At 40.1% G+C, this 18792-nt stretch overlaps 1 protein-coding gene across 1 annotated transcript in view; it reads left to right on the top strand.

Annotated features, from left to right (window-relative positions):
* The first annotated feature begins 562 nt into the window (after positions 1-562).
* LOC143887691 (putative serine/threonine-protein kinase PBL16) overlaps positions 563-18792 on the top strand; it is a 31083-nt gene continuing 12853 nt past the window's right edge. Inside the window, exons 1-4 of the mRNA XM_077391836.1 lie at positions 563-662; positions 748-831; positions 14285-14598; positions 14712-14847. Of these exons, the coding sequence (XP_077247951.1) occupies positions 578-662; positions 748-831; positions 14285-14598; positions 14712-14847 (619 nt within the window). The 5' untranslated portion in view covers positions 563-577. The remainder of the gene's footprint in view (positions 663-747; positions 832-14284; positions 14599-14711; positions 14848-18792) is intronic.

Below are 18792 nucleotides of genomic sequence, written 5' to 3'. Positions count from 1 at the left end.
TTCGTCGAGATCGCCGGAGAGATTGCCGTAGAGATCGCCGGAGGAGAGGACGAAAAAAAATTAAACAGAGACGAGAGGAGAGAAGAGGGAAGAGAGAAGAGGGAAAACTTAAATGTTTGTTTATTTTTCAAAGTCAAATCACTCTGTTTCTGCCAGAGGGGCGTTCTTGTCATTCGAATTTTCGTTAACCGGGTTTTGACCCCCTTCTGTGATTTTCAACAAATACTTGACCCCTGTGATATTATGTCATTTATTTGTCCCCCCTGTGTCAAATTTCCTTACAACAATATGAGTATTTTCGTTGGAATGTAGTAATTAGTTGGGTGGGTCCAAAATAAATTCTACAAGTGCAAACCAAATCCCCTATTTTGCCAAGAATCAGTTTTGGACTAAAAACGATTCTCAAAATCCAAAACAAAAAGATGCGACACCATCCGCAAGGAACTCACGCGCAGCAATTTTTGAATCAAACAAGAGAAACAAGCCGTGGACCCCAGCGCGGGCCCAAACGGCATTTCTTTCTCATTCAAAAAGCCGCCTCTGTATCTGAAGACAAACCTGTCCTTGTTTTCTAGAAATGGAAGAACAGCCCACAAAGAACCCACATCAAAAATCCCTTCAGAACCCTCCAGTATCTTCTTCTCTCAGACAGCCCAAAACAGGTAAAGATGAGCTTTGTTCTTCTCAGTTTCTAATCTTTCTCAGACTAAGAATTGGGTTGTGTGGGATGATGGCTTTGTGCTGAAGGGAGTTTGTGCTTTGGTTTCTATTTGATGGGGAACTGCTGTTGGAAACCTTCCGTTTACAGAGTATCATCTAATTCAAAGCCAGGTAAAGTTTCGTGCCCTTTGGTTTTGTTTGTATGGATTGCTTCTCGGTTTGTGACTTTTGATTGTTTCGGGATTGTGTTTTAAACTTCATAAAAATTGCTTCTTCTTTTTTTGTTTTGTTTGCAGAGTATCGATCATATACTACAATATCAGGTAGGATTTTGTGTTTTACTTATATACTAGTTTTCATATGGTTTTAATAATTGGGTATTGGTTGTTTGGGAATTTGGAAGTGAGTTTGTGCTCTTTTGCTTTTCATATTTGTTCGGGTTCCATGCAAAAGCAAATAATCCCACATCGGAGAAGTGAAATGGATCGGGATGGGTTATAAGGGAATGGGCACCCTCTCTCTAATGGCTAGATTTTAGGGGTGTTTATAAATTCCCCACAAATGGTATCAGAATTCAAGGGTGAGTTCTACAAGTGGTATCATAGCCGTGGTTGGAGCGATCGTCGAGGTCAGGTGGAGTGATCGTTGGTGTTGTAGTTGGATCGCGGTTAGAGCGATCTTTGGGGGGGTAGAAAGATTGTCCAACAAAGATTCTCGTTTGAGGTGAAGCGCTACACCAAGAAGTTAGGAGTAATATGAGGATGTGCCTAAATTAGGTGGGAATCTGTTGGAACACATCACGGTGTTCAAAGGGCTTGTAGATCACCTCCACAAGGTTGACGAAAAGTTGAAGGAAGAAGACAAGGCCCTTTTGCTTCTTACTTCGCTTCTTACTTCGTATGACAACCTTTTGACAACTTTATTGTATAGTAAGGATACGATAAAGTTGGAGGAAGTCACGGCGTTGCTCTTATCCAATAAGATGCGGAAGAAACTTGTTCTTGGTGGAAGTGAAGAGCATGGGTTAGTTGTTCATGGTGGGAATCAAAGAGGAAGGCCGTCTGACAGGGGATCGGGAAAAGGCAGGTCAAAATCCAAGGTCGGTAGAAAGGGTATGCAATGTTACTGCTGCAAGGAATATGGCCACATCAAGCGGGATTGTCCGAAGCGAGCTGACCATGCAGACGATGGTGCTATAAATACGGCGGTGGCAGTAATGGATGAGCAGGGTGAAGAGTTTGGAGACGTTCTCACAGTCTCCACAGGTAATCATAATTCTCCTCATGATGAGTGGATTTTAGATTCAGGGTGCTCTGTTGATGTATGCTCTAGGAGGGAATATTCTGATACGTTCCAGGAGACAAGGGCAGGTGTAGTGTCTTTGGGTGACGGGTCTACTTGTGACGTCACGGGAGTTGGGACGAAGATCAAGATGTTCGATTTAGTGGTTCGTAATTTGGGTGGTGTGGCGTATGTCCCAAAGCTACGGAAGAATCTAGTATCTCTTTGCCGGTTGGACTCCACGGGTTGCAGGTTTTCAGCCGCAGGTGGAGCCATGAAAATCACATGCGGCTGTATGGTTCTGATGAAAGGAGATGAGTGTGGCGGATAGTATCGTTTGGTCGGGGACACGGTGACTCGTGTTCCTAAGGTCTCGATGGCTAGTTGGAAACAGAGTGGTAGCGCGTGCACGCGTAGGGGCTTGATGCAGAGCATCCCCTCGGCAAATACTACATCAGCCTAAAAAGCTCTTTAGTGTAGTAATTGTTTTCGTTTCCATTAATTCTAGCCAATGAGGGTAGCTCAATCATCTAGGAAGTTTAAATGTCCTTAAGTGTCTTTTGGTAAGTAAGGGTAATGAGGACATTCCGAATGTAAAGGGCTAACACATAAAGCCCAGTTTCTCTCTTTTGTGAGCAGATTTTGGAGAATAAAAAAAATTAGGGTTTGTTTTAGGGATTTGTGTGTGTGTGTGTGAGAGAGAGAGAGAGAGATCTTGGTTTTTTTCTTGGGAAGAGGGTTTAGGGCTGTTGTATGCAGCTCCTCCTTTCCCAAACTTCATCTTTAGCCTTGTAGATTGCAAGGTTTTCTTTGTGCAAGAAGGGCTTTGCATCCCCTCGCTTAGCCTGTCGATTGATTGCAATCTTCATCAATTTGAAGCAGTACTCATTGCGAATTTGCTATTTAATACTTCAAAGCCCGGGTCCTATTCTGTTCGCGTGATTGAATTGATTTGGCAGCTAGGCTGGCTTGAAGTTGAGATTGGAACAACCCCCTACTTCAGAGATTGTTGGTAATTCCTCAAACCCTACCTTGCTGATGTTCTATTTTTTTCATCTGTAATAAAATCACCGTAGAAGGAAGTTTGCTTTGGTTCGGTCCATCAAAGAGCAACTGAGCATTTTAATCTCAATCGTGAGTGCCAATAGTGATAGCTTTCTGTTGTGGCACACAGAGAGGGAATTTCTTGTTGCCTACCCAAAATCCATTGAGTGCTGAAGTGTAATATTTGGAATGGATTTAATTACAGGGGTGGTTTGAATGGAAAGTTCAACTCCCATTTAGAATTCCTTCATGATTTGAAGCTAATGATGATATCCCCTTTCCGTTCCTCTAACCCTATGGTCTGAAATTTAATCCATTAAATATGCTCTCTGCTAATAGACCCACTTATTTAGCAGATTTGATTTTTGTGCCTTGCTGCTACTTTAATTGAATCAGAATGGGTCCATTAAATTGGGTATGAAATTGAATGGATCTGAGGCTTCCTGCGCTGAGAGTAATTGACCATTGGCAACTTTGCATCAAAATGGTATCATAGCTAGGCCATACAAAGTTTCTTAACTTTGATAGGTCTGGGAAGAACTAGCAGGGTTGATTGATGCTCATTTCAGATTATGGATTGTTTGTTAGTGGATGCCAGTGTTCTTGTGGACTGCTATATTTTGCTAACTGTGCCTTCGTTGTGTGGATTGATTGTGCGCTATTTTATGTGTTTGGGCTGCTTTGGATGAGATCCTTGTTATATTTCAGCTTGTGATTGCTTCTTGGGTTTCCATGGTGCTGTGAATGCTTGTTGTGTCGCCATGGTTTTGTGTATTTGACAGAGGTTTCTCTGTGGTTGATGGTTTGATCTACCTACCACTTGCATTGCCTTTCCACTTAATTTTGTGTAGATTGGATGACTTTGCTTTTGTTTGAAGTTGATTTGACATGGCATATTATAAAAGAACTTATTTACGTCACTTAAATCCCATGCATGCTATAATATAAGAGAAAGAGAAGATGAAGTGATGAACTAGACTGAGAAGGGGAGGATTCAGCTGCCTTGAGGGCAAAGCTTCGTGGAAACTCAGGCGCAGGTATTGCGAGTACCTCCGCCCTATGTTCTAGGTTTCTGCAATTGGCTAGCTTACATCCTTCAGGATAAACTAAACAGGCTGGCTGCATCAAACGATGCCGAGTTTGCCAAACTTCAAAGGGCAGCAGCAACACGGGTTTGTACATCCCATTGCCTGTTCCTAAAGCTCCTTGGGTTGATGTTTCGATGGATTTCGTACTCGGCTTCCCGAGGACTCCAAGAGGATGGGACAGCATCATGGTAGTAGTGGACAGATTTAGCAAAATGGCACACTTCATGCCATGTAAAACCACCATGGATGCTAGCCGCGTAGCAGATCTGTATTTTGACCAAGTAGTTCGTCATCATGGCCTACCGAAGACGATTGAGGCTTGAATCGGAAGCTTAACCGGTTTTCCCAACACAACCTGTCCAGTCCATTGAGTGGATATGATTTTCAAGAAGGGGAGCGGGATAGTTATGAGAGGAAATTACTGAGGAAATCAGCCCCAAAGCGTAGCTCCTATTTATTCTATGATCGGCCGATGGACCTCCATGTGGAGGCTAACATTCCCGAGCTATCCTGGAGATTGGATGCTATGGAGATGGTGGAATGGGTACATGCCACTGAGAAGGAGTTTGATGACAAGCAAGTGCCGCCCAGGAAGCAAGTGCCAATGGTGGTTGATAAATTCCAAGACCGAGTCAAGTATTGGTGGTGTTCATTGACTTACCGAGGAAGAGAACTCGATGAAACACCTATTAAGGATTGGGACGAATTGAAGGAAGAAGTTGGCGCCAATTCTTACCTTATTGTGATCATCCCAAATTGAAATCAAGGCCAAGAGTGGCTCGGCCTTCTCCCCCGAGCACCACGGCTAGCCAAGGTAATTCCTAAGCCTTCTACTAATGTTGATTGTGCTTCTCCTTTCTATGCTCATTATGAGTGCAACCAAGGCTACAAAGAGGCAGCATGTTTGCAAGAAAAGGAATCCAAATATGATGATGTTGATGAGAATGGCGCACATGACAGTTCCTCTCAAGTAGAACATCAAGAAGAGGTAGAAGAAGTCATAATTTTGGAGTCAGATGTAATCGGTATTGAGCTTGACGATTCTAGTGAAATTCATGAGCTAGAGTTGGATTTTACTCATCTCGAGGAGGAAAATGATGAAGAGGATAGAATAGAACAGAAAGTGCACTTGGATTTCAAGAGTGACTATGTTCAAGATGTTTCTACATTGGACATAGAAGATGGAAATGCTGCTCATGATGGACTTGATGACACTAGTGCCGTTGGTGATGGGGCTAGTGGCACTAACAAAGTGACTTTTGAAGGAATTAATGATGAGGGCACTTATATTGTCGAACATGAGACCTTAGGACAGCAAGTTCTCATGGAGCAAGGAGATAAAGATGTCCAAGAAGCTTCTATGCCTGACATTGTTGATGGGGTAACAATTCATGATGAAGTTGAAGGTGACAGTGAAAAAGAGAATAAAGGACTTATAAACAACCAAATCAAACAAGAAACATATGTACAATGGCATTACTTCGACCATGAGCTGTGTGGGTTACATGTTGAAGACCTTGTGGTGCTTCACACTAGAGACAATGCACTTCTTGGAGAATTCTATGAGGTCTATCCGCTGGACTTTTCACATGGGCTGTTTCACACATATATTCTTCACGATGAGACTGCTTTTCACTGCCACATGAGTAGGAGGATTTCTATGATGCAGAGTGAATTAAGGTGGGTAATCACTATGACATGAATCTCCTGAATCGGGCATGGACCATTTATATTTTTGACCCCGGTGGAGACTACAACGGTGAGGCTGGTGGGAACTCGAGATGCGTTCTTGCAAGAAAGGAAGTTTGATGCAGAGCATCCCCTCGGCAAATACTACATCGGCCTAAAAAGCTCTTTAGTGTAGGAATTGTTTTCGTTTTCATTAATTCTAGCCAATGAGGGTAGCTTAGTCATTTAGGAAGTTTAAATGTCATTTAGTGTCTTTCGGTAAGTAAGGGTAATTAGGACATTCCGCATGTAAAGGGCTAACATATAAAACCCAATTTCTCTCTTTTGTGAGCAGCTTTTGGAGAATAAAAAAAAATTAGGGTTTGTTTTAGGGATTTGTGCGAGAGAGAGAGAGAGAGAGAGAGAGAGAGAGAGATCTTGTTTTTTCCTTTGGGAAGAGGGTTAGGGCTGTTGTATGCAGCTCCTCCTTTCCCAAACTTCATCTTTAGCCTTGTAGATTGCAAGGTTTTCTTTGTGCAAGAAGGGCTTTGCGTCCTCTCGCTTAGCTAGTCGATCGATCGCAATCTTCATCAATTAGAAGCAGCCCTCATCGTGAATTTGCTCTTTAACAGTTCAAAGCCCGGGTCCTATTCTGTTCGCGTGATTGAATTGATTTGGCAGTTAGGCTGGCTTGAAGTTGAGATTGGAACAACCCCTACTTCAGAGATCGCTGGTAATTCCTCAAACCCTACCTTGCTGATGTTCTATTTTTTTTTCATCTGTAATAAAATCACCGTAGAAGGAAGTTTGCTTTGGTTCGGTCCATCAGAGAGCAACTGAGCATTTTAATCTCAGTCGTGAGTGCCAATAGTGATAGCTTTCTGTTGTGGCACACAGAGATAGGGAATTTCTTGTTCCCTACCCAAAATACATTGAGGGCTGAAGTGTAATATTTGGAATGGATTTAATTTCAGGGGTGGTTTGTATGGAAAGTTCAACTCCCAATTAGAATTCCTTCATAATTTGAAGCTAATGATGGCATCCCCTTTCCATTCCTCTAACGTTATGGTCTGAAGTTTAATCCATTAAATATGCTCTCTGCTAATAGACCCATTTATTTAGCAGATTTGACTTTTGTGCCTTGCTGCTACTTTAATTGAATCAGAATGGGTCCATTAAATTGGGTATGAAATTGAATGGATCTGAGGCTTCCTGCACTGAGATTAATTGACCATCATCAGGTCTCTTTCACAGTTGGTGTATAGACAGGTTTCCAGGTTGCAGACGATGGTGAGAGGATGACAGTACCTGCGTTGGGGAGGATGGATCGAGATCCCTCTCCAAGGTTAACTAGGTGGGTCAATGGGTTGGCAGCTACCCATGTGCATTGGTTGTGTTAATCGAATCGGAAGGAGTCAGAACCAGGATGATTCGAGGGGTGTGTGATTGGTACTTCGGAAGGCCAATGGTGGTTTGCGGCTTTAGTGGACCGGTGGCGACATCAACGAAAAATCTTCCGATGGCTGGGAAATAAGCCAAGGTGGAGATTGTTGGAAAGGTTCCGTTATTTCCCACCCAGGTGGGCGTTCTTGGGTAGGAAGGCAAAAAGCCAAAATAGAAAGTATTTTTGGTTTAGGTTTAGGAAGAGCTAGGGTATAAAAAGAGAGTTCTTTTCTCTTGTGTGTGTGGCAAAAGTGAGAGGTGAGAGTCTCTTGGGGTGTGTTCGGTTGCCTCAAGGGAAGTGAGAGAGAGAGAGAGAGAGAGAGAGAGAGAGAGAGAGAGAGAGAGAGAGAGAGAAGGGAAGAAAAAGAGAGAAAGAGAGAGAAGAAGAAAGCGGATGTGGGTTTCTTCTTGGGATTCCTTCTCGGGATTTTCTCTTGGGGTTTTTCTTGGGTTTTCTCTTGTGTGTTTCTCTCGGGTTACTCTTGTATGGTCTTCGTTTGAGAATCAAGGAAAGGGTTGCAGGTTTGTGGGTTTGAGTTTAATCCATTATAATCCTTGTATATTGTTTTCTTATAGTGGAAGATCGTGTTTCTCGCCCATGGAGTAGGCTTGGCCAAACCACGTAAAATCTTGGTGTTCATCTTGTGTCTTGTTTACTTTTATCTTTTCCATTAATTTGTGCACGATTGAATCAGATTCGGCCGGCGGATTTTCTCAACAAATGGTATCAGGGCTCGGGGCGTGGTAACCCCGGTTTGCCTCCGTGGGCGTGAATGTCCCTTGGGGAAGATCTCGGAAACCCGGGTGTAGTATCTTGTGGTTCCCACGTTGCCGCCGCGTGGAGGGGTGAGATTGTCCACGTTGCTTCTGCGTGGAGGGGGGAGATTGTTGGGGTTCCAAGCAAAAGCAAATAGTCCCACATCGGATAAGTGAAATGGATGGGGAATGGGTTACAAGGGAATGGGCACCCACTCTCTAATGGCTAGCTTTTTGGGGTGAGTTCTACCCGGTTAAATTCCCCACAATATTGAAATAAAGTTAAAAAGTGGTGGATTTTGGTTTCTAATTTTGCCTTCCTTTTTTTCTTTTCTGGATTGAATTGGTCTTTTGCGAGCGGGTTCGTCTTTATTTTGATTCTGTGTTTGCTTTTGTATACTAATATCATTGAACATGTTAAAAGCTTGAACATGTTAAATTGAGTTTTGGTTGTTTGAGAAATTGGGGGTAAGTTTGTTCTCTTTTACTTATCATATTGAAATAAAGTTACAAAGAATTGGATTTCGGTTGCTAATTTTGTCTTCCTTTTTGGTTTTCTGCTTTGAATTGGTCTTTTTTGAGCGGTTTCAGCTTGATTTTGATTATGTGTTTGCATCTGTATACTTATATTATATCTTTGAACATGTTAAAAGGTCGGACTCGTTTTCTTTTAATGCTGAAGCCTTTTTTTTTCTTTTTTCATTTGGTTTTCTGTAGATGATTCTAGTTGTATGTTATATCACTTACAATTGAAAAAAAGTGTTATTTGCTTTTTACAAAACTCGTGGGTTTGAATTTCTGTTAGTATTCTATATCACTTACAATTGATCAAAAAATAAAATTTATTCATTTTATAAATTTATTGTTTTAATTTTTTTTTTTTGAAAATTATCTACTTTAATTCCATTAAACGAAAGTCATACAATTCGGGTGGGAACAAGGCGTCCCCAAACCAAAATCGAACAAAACTAAAGGAAAAACATCATACGGTGGTTGCTTCCTCAATGGCAACGACAATACGATTCTCCTCCAAAGAGGCTCCTTCTTTGGTGAGGCAGTTCGCCGATTCATTGGCGGAACTACGCATATGGGTAATTTTTGGGTTGTAGGAGCCGCACGATGTCCCTGATTTCGTCGAGAATATGAGATTGATGCCACGGGACCCGGGCACCGGCTCAATGCCCAAGCAATAACATTGGCCGAGTCCCCCCCCACAACCAATGATCCCAAATTATTCTTGACTTACCATTTTAAGCCAAACAAAAGTGCCCTCGCCTCCGCCTCATTGGCATCACAGATCCCAACCGGTCCGGAATATGATAGGATCATTCTCGCCTTGTCGTCACGGATGATACCGCCAATACCAGCAACACCCGGGTTGCCTAGAGAACAGCTGTCGAAATTAAGTTTGAATCACCCGTTCTCCGGCGGGGTCCAGGACGGTTTTATTTTAAGATGCTGCAACTTCTCAAAGGATACAGTCAGCCAATGGCGCAGAATGTGACCTGTCGAGTAGGGAATGTGTAACGACTCGATTTCTGTCACCGGGTCGCTAGGAGCAAGAACCTATTAAACCACTCAATTTTTTTTTTAAAGCATGAACATTAAATAACCATATCTCTTATTCCAATATCAAGAATGTCTCCTTACAATAACTTTAACTTAAAACAAATTACTCAACTAAATAAAGTATCAAACTAGCCAATCTAAAATAAATTCAAAGTGTCGACGAAGGGTGTCGTCTTCCTTATTTATTTGCTCCCATCATCCTACGCTCCTAGACATCTTCGTGCGCAAACGCACCCTCGTTAACATCCTCTAATCCTGGTGAGAAAAACTGGGTTAATAGCAGATCGATAGAAAGTAAGCAAGTATAAAAATTCAATTCAAACAGCAGATCAATTTTCATATAATGTAAATAGAACAGTTGAATTTCCGTAATAATGATTTACAAAAAATTTCTACAACAGAATAGAGAAACCATTTTAAAATAACGAAATGTACTTACAACTGAAATGAGAAGAGTCAACTACAATAAGAGTGAGTATAAATCCATTACATTCTTATCATTACAATTTCTTTTTAACCGAGGGCACTCGAGCTCCCAACTAGCCTGTTGCCCTTGCCGACGCGGCCGATTCCGCGTGGACTTATTACGGTAGATCATACCGCCTAGGGACTCGTGGTCTCCATAGGATTCCGGCATCAAAGAGGGGTTGCGCGGTTCTCCCAAGTTGTATATTCTTAATTCTGGGGATAACTCAATGGTTTCTCATCACCCTTACCTATTTATTCCTCTTTGATTAGTTTTTCCACACTACTATAAGCCTTTCAATTATTTCCACGTAATAAAAGAAAAGAAACAGCCAATTTCAAAAATATCCATTAACAAAATTTGAATTTCATTCCAAATATATGATATAGGAACTATAATTCATTTAACATGAGCAGTTTAAAAAGGAAAACTAAATTTATAATACTTCACCATCTCTATTGCAAAAATTGAAAATCCATACAATGCACAGTTAGCTATCACCTGCCTTAACTTACGAATGCGGAAGAATGGATGGCTTCTGATAGGTAGTGGAGTGTGATAGTCTTGGAGTCAAGTGATAGAACATAACAATGTCAATTTTTTTCCTTATGTTTAAGTTTTCAAAAATACGTACAGGTACTACGTTGAGGCCCATCTTAGGTGAAACCCATGCACATAGACGTACCATTGCTGTCTTATCTTTGGACAGGAAAGATAATACCCGGAGAAGACTCTTGCTGCCCTGTTTTTGGGCAGCAAGAAGACACATACAAGACACTATTGCTGCCCTGTTCTGGGGCGTAAAACTTATGCACAGAAAAGCCTACTGCTGCCCTGTTTGGGGCATGAACTCACACACAGAAACACATGACTGCTGCCCTGTTTGAGGGCATAAAACTCACACACAGAAAAAACATCATTGCTGCCCTGTTTGAGGGCATAAAACACGCACACAAAAACACATGACTGCTGCCCTGTTTTGAGGGCATAAAACTTGCGCACAAACATAGAACACTGATGTCCCGTTTTTAGTATATAAAATATGCATATGAATGACGTAGAACTTGTCCAGTTTTAGCACACGAAAACATGCATATACCTGACTCTAAATCTTTCCAGTTTTGATACATAGAAACACATATAACGGTCTTTAAATCTGTCCAATTTTATTATATAATAAAAATGCATATAACTGAGCTTAAATCTGTCTAGTTTTGATACGTAAAAACACCTATCAACCGTACACAAATCTGGTCCGTTTTGGGACCAATAAAGCATACATTAACAGGGTATAAGTCTGGTCCGTTTTGGGACCTATAAAACATACATTATGAGGGTGTAAATCTGGTCCATCTTTTGACCTATAAAACATACATGAACAATGCATAAATCTAGTCCGTTTCGGGACCTAGAAAACAAACCAAAACAGTGTTAAACCTGGTCCGTTTTGGGACCGAGAACAACACACAAAACAATGCTTAATTTGGTCCATTGTGGGACCAAGAATAACACACAAAAGCAGTGTTGAATCTGGTCCGATTTGGGACCAAGGAAAACTACTCATTACATCGTTAAATCTGGTCCATTTTGGGACCAAGAAAAACACATAAAAACAGTACTACATCTGATCTGTTTTGGGACCAAATAACACTATTAGACAAGGAAGGTAATATGGGTACTTGTTTGATGATGATAAAAGTTAGAGAATTTCAAGCCTCCCTTTGGCCTTCCACTCCTTTCCCTCTGTCTTTCTTTTCTCTTCCCTCACTCAATATCTCTCTTCCACCTTTTGCAACGAGGGAGAGGGAGACTTCTTTTTTTTTTCCCCTCTCTCCCCTCCCCCCCCCCCCCCCCCCCCCTTTTTTTTTGTGTGTATGAATGATTTCCTAAAGGGAAAGGCCAAGCATATATAATTCTCTTAGGATTTTCATGTTTGACTTTCTTTAATTAAGGGATCTTAAAGGTTAAGGAATAAACACTTTATGGAGGGTTGTTTTTTAGGTTTCCCTCCAAGAATTTGGTTGTTCAAAAATTAAATATTCTTTCCTAAATTAAAACTTGATTTATGTTTTGCTATAACCAAACTTTCCATGAGGTTTTTCCTCCTCTAATTCAAATTTTGTAAGTCAAATCTCTTGCCTAGTTAAAAGATATGCAACCTAATTTTTCCTTAAATAAAAAGTCAACCAATCTAAGAAATTTGCAAAATCTAATTCAAATCTCGTGAGTTGGCAAATTTTCCCACATGAGGAAAATTTGTCCCTCCCATGGGGGAAATGAATATTTTTCATGGAAAGAGGGTTTCATGGAAAATCCCTTGGTACATGTATTACTTTTAAATTTTAAGGAATTGAGTGAAAGTAAAAAAACAGAGTTTTAAATCACAAATCCTGTATTTGACCCATACCTTAATGGTAAATTGGTCATAACTTCATCAAATTGAATCCAAATTGTGTGATCTTGGGCCTGTTGGATAGGTATTCGAATATCCCATCTAACGGAGCATAACCCACATCAAGCGGATAAGTTTTGATGCCCAAAATTTAGCTATAAAATGATGAAAATAATAATAAAATAATAAGATCAAGGAAAAAGCGACTGATTCTTACGATCGAGGGTTGATCAACGATGGATCGATGATCTCCACCCTTGAAAATATGATCTAATGATCCTATGGCCTAAATCTAAAGTTTTATGAACGAAAATTAAAGACGGTCTTTACAGAATGGCATCCTTGGATTTGACCCATGCCGCAATCTGGAGTTTAGTATCGAGAATCACATTAGCCGAAGAGTGTTCCTTATCCAGGAAAATTCTATTGTTATGCTCTTTCCATAATTGCCATATAATCGCATATGGTGTCGACGCCCACATCGTGCTGCCAAAGCACCCAACAAAGGCACCACCCCATGAAGGTAGCACTTTGGAGACTCGGTAATGTAGAACAATAGACATTCCGAAAAAGCGCATTATACTCACCCACACTGCATGTGCATAAGGACATAATTTGAGAATGTGATCAAGATCCTCCTCAGCCGCCCTACAGAGGACACACCATGACGCCATACTGAAGCTTCGATGTTTCAATCTGTCGCAAGTGTTAATTGAACGATAAGATACCGTCCAGGCAAAGGCCAGAACCCTTGGCAGAATGAAGGGTTTCCAAAGCCTGGCTCGACGAGAAGTAGGTGAATTACCGTCATTCATGCATCGGAAGAAGGACCGGACAGAGAATGTCCCCTCAGAATCTGGAATCCAGATCCATTCATCCTCGTGGAAAGGCTACAGATAAGTAGATGAGAGAGATTGTAACAGTGTTGTGAAGTTGATAATTTCAGCCTCTAAATTTCTCCTCAGTCTGATATCCCAATTTATTGTTTTAATTGGTCAGGATTAGACTTAGTCAATTTGAGCCGGGTAGATTCTTTAACCTTCTTGATGAAAATTTTCTAAAGGATTCTTTAGCCGACCCCAACTAGTTTGGGACAAAGGCTTAGTTGAGTTGAGTTGAATATTGTTTTAATTGGTCCTTTCTAAGTGGGCTCTGATTGTTATGCATTTATGATTGAAACAAAAAGTTGAAATTATCTTAGTAGTTTGCTTTTCTTGTTCGATTTGCTATGTAAATAGGGTCTTCTCATTGTAGGATTTGAATCTCACTTTGTCTTTTTATGAGATCTTTCACTGAGGCTACAGAGTATCATCTATTGTAGCATGGTTTTATTTTGTCGTCTTTTTTCTTTCTTTCTTGTTTGGATTGACTTTCACTCTTTCAGTAAGTGATCTTCTTATTGTGGGATTCTTGATATGTTATCATATATTTATTCTTTATGAGATTTATATATGATAAACAGAATTAGATTTTTTTCCTTTTTTTTCCTTCTTTTTGTTTAAATTAGTCTGTTGCATTACTCTTGCTTCTTGCAGGACTTTGAACCTAGTTTTCAGTTTTTATGCTTTTAGCGTTGAAACTAATAAAAAGATGGATTTTGTTCAGTAATTTTTACTTGGATGTTTCTTGTTTGAATTTTGTTTATTAACAAGTTTTGGTTTTTGACTTGTTCGTTTAGTAGTTATGATCTCTTTGATTGAAATAAGTTGGATGATTGAATTCTTCCATTTCTACTTCTACTTGGTGGTGTTCTCTAGTGTATTTTTAATTATTTATTTTTTGAAAGTGACATACTTTGTCCTTTATGTTTTCTTAGATTGAAACTAACTTTTTTTTTTGAACCTAGTTAAGATATTAAGTTTAGAAGTTTATTCTTTGACATGTACTCAATTTCTCTATGTTTTCTCTATTGCTTAGATTCAGATTCTCCAAAGAACCCGATCCCATTATTGAAGGAGGGGAAGGATGATACTAAATTTCCATCAACTCCCAAAGAAGTTGAGGATTTTTGTCGAGATTCCGCCACAAATCCATTGATAGTGTTCAGTTACAGTGAATTGAAGATAATCACCCAAAATTTCTGGAAAGATAATGTTTTAGGTGAAGGTGGGTTTGGACATGTTTACAAAGGCTTCATTTCTGAAGATTTAAGGGAGGGGCTTGTGCCTATTCACGTAGCTGTTAAGGTCCATGATGGCAATAACAGTTTTCAAGGCCACAGAGAATGGCTGGTAAAGTTTGGTTGCTACTGTTCAATTTAATGTATTGTGGGTGTTTTCTTGCATATTTTTTTTTATTTAGTGATGACTTTTCATAATTTCTATTGAAATTTGCTTGTATGTAGGCTGAGGTTATATTTCTGGGGCAACTTTCACATCCGAATTTGGTGAAACTGATAGGATACTGCTGTGAAGATGAACACCGAGTACTGATTTATGAGTATATGGCTCGTGGTTGTGTGGAAGACAATCTATTTTCAAGTAATTCTTTCTTCTTAATATGCTTTGATGTTGCTTTTCTTTCAGCCTGGAAAATCCTGGTTATTTACCGCAAGCATTAGCTCTTGATTACCGTAGCTAGACATTTTATTGGCATTTGAAAGCTCGCCTGTCTGTTTCATTGTAAGAAAGCATTGGTATGTTGATCATGTCAAGTATCATTTTTCTGTGAGGAAGATTTCTACATTACGCAGGAATCCTGGAAATTGCTTTCTTACAATTAAGCTTCATTTAGAAGAAAAGTTTGGCATTTTATCATTTAAACATGTACTTCAAGGACACTGTGTTCCCAGAAATCCTGGAAACTGCCTCCTTGCAATTGAAATTACTTTAAATAGGTTATATGATCAACTATAATAGTTGCAGACTTTGTCACTCTTCTTGGTTAAAACTAGCATGGAAATGATAAATGCGCCCCTTTCCATCACTTGGGACACCCAGCTGCATTGTACGTGGCAATCATGTCACTTCATTCCTTCAAATGTGAAGTACATCAGCCCCTTTGCAGTCATAGATACACTGTAACAGGGTGTCCCAAGTAATGAAAAGGGGCGCATTTATCATTTCCCTTACCATTATCTGATGCATATCTATCTAGTTATGTTAAGAAGCGTCTATTAGGTAGAGGGTCAGATTAATAGCTTGTGAGTTGGTTGAGAGTAATTGTTTGAAGGGGATTATGTCACTAGTTTTATTTTCTCGTGCTTGTCTTTCTGGAATTGAGAGACATGTAGTAAGCTCTAACTGCATTCAGTAAACGTAACCCCTAGGAAACTGATAAATCCTTAAAATACTAAAAACAACCCAGAAATAAAGGATAAATAAAGTAAATCTATACAATTTGATAAAAGACAGCTCATCAATCAAGAAACGATCTTGCTCTTGGATCATATATTTAGACAGTTGGTCTGCAAGCTGGACTGAGTAAGCATGAGGAAGATAAAATGATCCAAATTGTGAATTAGTCCCAATAAATTGGTTAACTACTTCAAAATAAAACGTGACGTAATGCATTAAACACTTGAGGTCTATCTTTAAGTAAAAATAACCACGTGGCTCTCGAATAATCATCAAGGTAATGAAATATTTATGTCCATTTAATGACGTAGTTCTAGCTGGACCCCAAACATCAGAATGAATATGTTCAAATGGACGAGACACCCTACTACTAAGACGAGAAGGGAAGGACACACGATGGTGTTTACCTAACTCACACGACTCGCAATGAAAGGATGGAACAGGTTCCGAAACAAAAGAAAACTTCCGAAGCGTATCCGCAGGTGGATGTCCCAAACTATAATGCCATTGATTAGCATCCACAGAGAAACGAAGAGCTACACCAGCACCGGCCTGGTCAAGGTAGTAAAGACCATCAATCTCACGGCCCTCCCCAATCCTTGTCCCATTCTTCATGTCCTGAAAAACACAATGAGAAGAAAAAAAGAAAACAGTACGATTCAGTGATTTCGTTAACCGGCGAACAGATAACAAGTTAATAGGAAAGGACGGAACATAAAGAACGGAAGACAATTGAAGTCCTGTCGAGATGGAGACATCACCCATCCTAGAAACAGGGGATGTAATCCCATCTGCCAATGTAACAGTACGAGGTCCCATAGAAGGGAGAGGTTGGAGAGAAGAAAGAATTGTAGGATTACCAGTCATATGGTGGGATGCTCCTGAATCAATGAGCCATGTCCCAAAAGAAGTACCAGAGAGAAAACAAGAGGGACTACCTTTATGGGCAAACGTGGCAACTGGCTCTTTTCCCTTATCTTGAAGACGGATAAGCTCCTCATATTCTGCACGAGGGATAACAAGGGACTCAGATTTAGATGGAGCCACAGGACAAGAAATACCATCAGAAGCAGTAGCAGAGGCATTTACAGGCCTGTATGGACGAAGCTCAGGATGCAAATCATAGCAATAATCAACAGTATGGCCATCCAACCTACAATGAGTGCAATGGATGCCCCCACGAGAATAGCTAGACTGAGCAGTATACGATGAAGAACGGCCTTCATCAACCTTGAGAGTAGTAAGTTGCTGAGCGGAGTTCTCCACAGATTCCATAACCAAAGCCGACAAACAGAACAACCAACAGGAATATCCCAATCACCACCGAAAATTAATCAAGAACCTCCACAGAGCACTCAACAACTTACTGCAATGTCACAGTAACAGTAGCAACAACACCACGAGGCCACAATACCTCAGCCAACAACCAAATGAAGATAATCAATAAAAATAATCACAACACTCCCAAGAAGAAACAACCAACACGAGGCTATAACACACACAGCCAACCATCCACATATAAATCACCACATCTGCGCCAACACAACCATCACCAACACATGCAATAGATGTACCATCCAACCTCATCAAATCACCAACAATAATACTAGGGTGCTGATTTAGATCATAGATAACAGCCTGAACCACGAATACCGCGAACCACAAGTTTCGTAATAAGAGAAAAAATATGGTTTAGATCATGGATAAAAGAGGTCTAAGGATTGGAATGACAAACGAGGGGACAACACAAGGAAAAAAAGGATTTAGGGCTTGGAGAAGGGAGGCTAAAACTGCTAATTTGAGAATAGGACAAAAAACTAGGGTTTTGTGAATAGGACAAACAATAAAAAATTTTGGGAAATGGTTGGGCGAAAATGGAGAGTATAGGGTATGGAAGATTTTGGTAAATTTTGGGTTGAAAATTCCAAACGGTTAGGGCTGAAATCAAACCCAATAAAGGTTGAAAAAAAGAAGGCACGAAGAGAATACCGAATCTTTATTGTTGATGTGGATCTCTCACAGAAGGTAGAGTTAGAGTTTAGGGTGGAGGGAAGGGGACATGAGTGGATTAGGGTTAGGTTTTGGGTGTGAATAGGGGGTGCAAGTGGGTCAGGAATAGGTTTTAGGGTTGTGTTTACGGTTAGAGTTGAAAGAGAAGGGATTGTGTTCGTCTCGTCTCGTCGCGTCTTCAAGGTTAGAGATTTGGGATTGTGTTCGTCTCGTCTCGTCATGTCTTCAGGGTTAGGGTTTTAGAAGTTCTAGGTTTTGGGTTTCTTCAAGGATGGGTGGTCCGATCTTCAACCTTGAAGCTTTGATACCATGTTAGATCTACATGATGGTTAATAGAAGGAAGAAGAAGTATGAGAGAGAGAGAGAGAAACGATGGAGGAAGAGAGTTACGTCTGTTGGGAGAGAATTCGTTTAGCAATCTCTCTCCAACACGCATAATATGTATATATATATGTGGAAATGTCACAAATGCCCTTACTAGGGCGACAATACATTTAACAACATTGATAATGCAAAACATTAAATGCAATCAAAATGACATTCTTATTATCAGAAATCATATTTTTGGGATTGTGAAGGTAAACACCAAGATCATGAGGATATTTGTAGTCAAACACCAAGATCACATGGCTTAATATTCAATGTCAGTGCTGCATTTGCAATGCTTGGTTGTTTTTCTATCTTCCAAGAGAATGCAAAAGTACAAACAATCATGAAGTATGGACTCTATGATAACTAGTGTCAACAAATACAACCTAATCCACATCAAGTGTCAGCGGAAATTGACAATAACATCAAAGTCTACACAAAGTTGAATACCTAATATAATGAAGGATACACTGTACAGCAAAGAAATAAGGATGTTTTGGAAAAACCGGAAGACATGAACTGATTAGATCTTAGTGACATGCATGAAATTAATAATATCTAGTGAGTAATTGTTGTCAATGATTCCTCTAGTGAGATTCGAATAGGCAAATAAAGAAAGGATCAATACAGCCTTGATAAGGAGAAAATAATGGGAGATGGAACCTCATACAATTCCTGTAGAGCCATTTTTGAGGATCACTTACGTCACCTTTACCCTTTCTAACACAAAGTATATCTAGTAAGTATGCA

Source organism: Tasmannia lanceolata, unplaced genomic scaffold (assembly GCF_043159265.1).
Source record: "Tasmannia lanceolata isolate RefF3 unplaced genomic scaffold, GAP_Taslan_0.1 ptg000012l, whole genome shotgun sequence".
NCBI classification, from domain to species: Eukaryota; Viridiplantae; Streptophyta; class Magnoliopsida; order Canellales; family Winteraceae; genus Tasmannia; species Tasmannia lanceolata.
The sequence above is the reverse complement of the archived record's forward strand: the minus strand, read 5'-3'. Positions and strand labels throughout refer to the sequence as shown.